The sequence below is a fragment of the Trichosurus vulpecula genome, chromosome X, assembly GCF_011100635.1.
Source record: "Trichosurus vulpecula isolate mTriVul1 chromosome X, mTriVul1.pri, whole genome shotgun sequence".
Taxonomy (NCBI): Eukaryota; Metazoa; Chordata; class Mammalia; order Diprotodontia; family Phalangeridae; genus Trichosurus; species Trichosurus vulpecula.
In genome coordinates this window covers 25493470-25497249 of record NC_050582.1, presented here as the reverse complement: position 1 = coordinate 25497249, position 3780 = coordinate 25493470, and the positions used below count along the sequence as shown (strand labels likewise).

The following is a 3780-nucleotide window of genomic DNA, read 5'->3' as shown; positions in this document are numbered from 1 at the left end:
ACAACCACTGGGTGGTTTTTTTTTGGATAGGTTCCCTTTCCCCTCCTCCCTCACATATATGAAGAATCATCATAAAAGACCTACTTACAAAGAAGCTAATACATGTAAAAAAAAATAAAGGCAAATCCCCCTCTTCATTGTTATCTAGATATTCTACAAGTAACAGCTATTAAAGAAAAAACTCCATGCATGCCAAGTGTGCTATTTTGCATTTTTCTAAGCAGGATAAAACCCCTTTCCAGATCTACCCTCAAGACCACCAAGACTTTTCAAATTTTGCAAACTAATCAAGTTAAGCTGGTTTACAAAGTCCACTGGTGACAAATGGTACCAAGTTTCTTATCTTTTCTTTCTGCTTCTTATGTTACTGCACTCCTTTTGGCTCTGCATAATTCAAGCCTTGTGAATTTTGTTGGTCTTAAAGGAAACCTGCAACACACGGCCACCAAGGCAGTAGCCATTCAGGCTGGCAATGGCTAAGGCTGCTTCATCATAGCTGGTCATAGTGACAAAGCCAAAACGTTTGCACTTGTTGGTTTTGAAATCCCGGATGATCTTGACGTTGTTCACTGCTCCAAAGGGCCCAAAAAGCTGCCAAAGGACACTCTCATCAGATTCACGGGACAAATTGTAGATGAAGATACACCAGCCGCTGCCACTGCCACTGCCACCGCTGCCACTGCTGCTGTTGGTATGGCCTGAGGTCATTCCTGCCAGGCTGGTCGTGTCATCAGAAGAGGAGGACGAGAAGCGCTGGACTCCATAAGTCATGTTGGAGTTGTCTAGTCCCACTTTCCGGGTTTGAGGCTGTAGTGGCCCATGGTAACGCTGGGGAGGCTGCCTCATCAAGCTCTGAGAGGTCTTTGGGGTATGGTGATGAGCAAACTTGACCATGAGAGGCTCCAGGAAATTGCAGGGCTTCTGGCCATCGAGGGCCTTGATGGCCTCCTCAGCCTCTGATCTGGTATTAAAGCAGATGAAGCCCACACCCCGGGAGGCCCCACTGACCTTGTCTGTCAGGATTCTTGATGCTACAATGTGGCCAAAGGGAAAGAAGAGCTGTTCTAGCTCCTTCTGTGTCATAGTCTTAGGCAAGCCACTGATGTAGAGGTTGGCCTCTTGGATGGAGGATGAGCTGGGAAGAGCATAGGACACCTTAATGGTTTTTGGGGGGCACTGAAGCCCATTCAGCAAGCAGAGAGCTTTCTCTGCATCCCTGGGGTCCACATAGCTAATAAAGCCATAGCCTAGGCTCTGGCCCGTCACCTGGTCCCGCGCTAATGTGCAGGACTGGATCTCACCCACAGTGGCAAATAGTCTGCGGAACTCCTCTTGGGTCATGTTCTGTGGCAGGTAATTGACGATCAGATTGGTCTTGGGCTCAGGGGAAGCTGCCAAGGCCTCCTCTGCATTTGCAGTCCCTGAGGAGGAAGAGGTACCTGCTACCACAGCAGCATCAGAAACAGGAGCTGATGTAGGCTGGGGCTGAGGAGTAGCAGCAGCTGCTACTTGGGACAGGACTGAGGCCCGGGCATCCAGGCGAGCTTGAACAAAGGCAGGGAAAGGAAGAAGAGGCCAGGTAAAGGTAGGAGCCAGAGCAGGAAACCGGGCAGAGGTTGAAGCATGGCTCTGGGCAAGGACTGGAGGCTCAGCAACTGCAAAGACTGGGGCAGGAACAGGAGCAGGATCTGGAACGGGCACTGGAGCTGGGACAGGAGCAGGAACTGGAACAGAAGCAACAGGCAGAGTAAAGGAAGGTGCAGAAGCAGGGATAGGTGCTGGAGCAGGAGCTGGAGCCGGGACAGGAGCCGGAGCTGGGACAGGAACTGGAGCTGGAACAGGAGCTGGAGCCAGGACACGAACAGGGTCCAAGGTAGGGACTGGAACCCAAGCCAGTGCAGGTACAGAAGTTGGGACCCCAAGGCCAAGGGTCAGATTAGCAGCCAGGATGTGGCCCTGAGCCTGGGCATGGGGAATAGTGGCAGCAAGGGCAGGGACAGGGGTTGGAGCCTGGGTTGAGGCATGGGTCAGATTAGCAGCCAGGATGGGGCCCTGAGCCTGGGCATGGGGAATAGTGGCAGCCAGGGCAGGAACAGGGGTTGGAACCTGGGTAGAGGCATGGGTCAGTGTGGCTGCTAGGGCAGGAGCCAGAGCCTGAGCATGGATCAGATTGGTAGCCAAGGCAGGGGCTGGAGCAAGAGCCTGGGCAGAAGCATGGGTCAGATTAGGGGCCAGAGTTGGGGCTGGTGCCTGGGTAGAGGCATGGGTCAGATTAGTGGCCAGAATTGGGGCTGAAGCCTGGGTTGAGGCATGGGTCAGTGTAGCTCCCAGGTTGGCAGCCAGAGCCTGAGCATGGACCAGATTGATAGCCAAGGCAGGGGCTGGAGCCGTAGTCTGGGTAGAGGCATGGGTCAGATCAGCGGCCAGAGTTGGGGCTGGAGCCTGAGCATGGATCAGATTGATAGCCAAGGCAGGGGCTGGAGCCTGAGTCTGGGTAGAGGCATGGGTCAGATTAGCAGCTAAGAGAGTGGAAGGGGCCAGGGGCGGCTGCAGAGGTGGGGTCTGGGTTTGGGCCTGTACATGGCAACCTGTAGCAGCAGGGAAGGTGCTCAGACCATTACCGGAAGGCCCGTGGTTGGTGGGCCCCAAACTGTTGCTTGTGTGGCTGCTAGTGGTGGGTCCCATGCTGTAGGTGGGCCAGTTGATAGAGGATGCGGAGGTGTCGGAGGCGTGCCCGTCACTGGTGGGTTCGGCGGCGCTGTTGGTGTCATCCTGGTCATCGTGGGATGTACTGGGGCTGTAGGTCGCCTCAGGCTCCGCGCCTGCGCCCGGAAGGTTCTTCAGACGCATTTTGGCTGGGACTGGCTCTACCTTTAGCACCCAGGCTAGAAGAAGTTGAACTGCTGGACTGATGGGTGGTGAGGGTGGGCCGGTGAAAGGCGCTGGAAACCGCTGGGCAGAGCGGGCCCAATTCCAGCGGCCTGGAAGCACACGCACAGGACAGGCGGCCCGTGCGACTGGCTCCCTGAGAGGCCGGAAGCGGAGTGAGCCAAGGGCGGGGCCGGGGGGCGTGGCCAGCTAGCCACGCGAGAATGGAGCGTAAAGGCGCCCTCTTGCGTGCGTGAGCTTGGCAACAGCCGCTGCCATAGCAACTGCGGGCAAGTAGGCCAGGGCACGTTGTGGCGCCACGGGGGGCAGAGGTCAGAGGTGGGGGGTTAGGTGGGCAGGGCTAAAAGAGCAAGGCCTGGGGCCTCATAGGTCAGAAAACTTTCTTCAACCTAGACCTGCACCGCCCACATTCCCAGAATTCAGGCAACTTCTGGAGAAATTGGGGGGAAACTGTTCTCCCTCACTACTTACACTAAGCAAAGGGGCAACCAAGCAATTGTGCATGCAGTTACAAAAAGCTAGCCACTCCACGGAGTCATAGCTGCAAAAGCAAGAGACGATCTGGCAAGTGACAAGTGAACTCCAAAAGGAAAAAACAAAACATGGATGTAACTTTTAAAAAAGAAGTATCTTTTATTGGTTTTTCTTCCTGTTGCTTCCTAATGATTTCCTCCCACAGAACCTGCTTTTATGCCAAATAAGTACAGTTCAGCAAAACAAATCCGTCTCTCGGCCTCATACGTATATCTCCCCATATGCTTGTAGCCTCACGGCAGAGGAAGGCACTCTTTTTCTTTTGAGTTTATTGCGAAGGAGCATGACATTGTCAGACCTGCACTTTATTCCCTGCCCCCCCCCCCCCCCCCCCGCACTGAATACTATTTTATTTGT

The 3780-nt window shown here is 54.3% G+C and overlaps 1 protein-coding gene across 1 annotated transcript; it reads right to left on the bottom strand.

Moving 5' to 3' along the window:
• Nucleotides 1–393: 393 nt before the first annotated feature.
• Nucleotides 394–2850, bottom strand: LOC118832477 (protein elav-like). Its single transcript, XM_036739789.1, has one exon. It carries the CDS (start codon nt 2848–2850, stop codon nt 394–396), a length of 2457 nt encoding a protein of 818 aa, XP_036595684.1.
• Nucleotides 2851–3780: the final 930 nt, after the last annotated feature.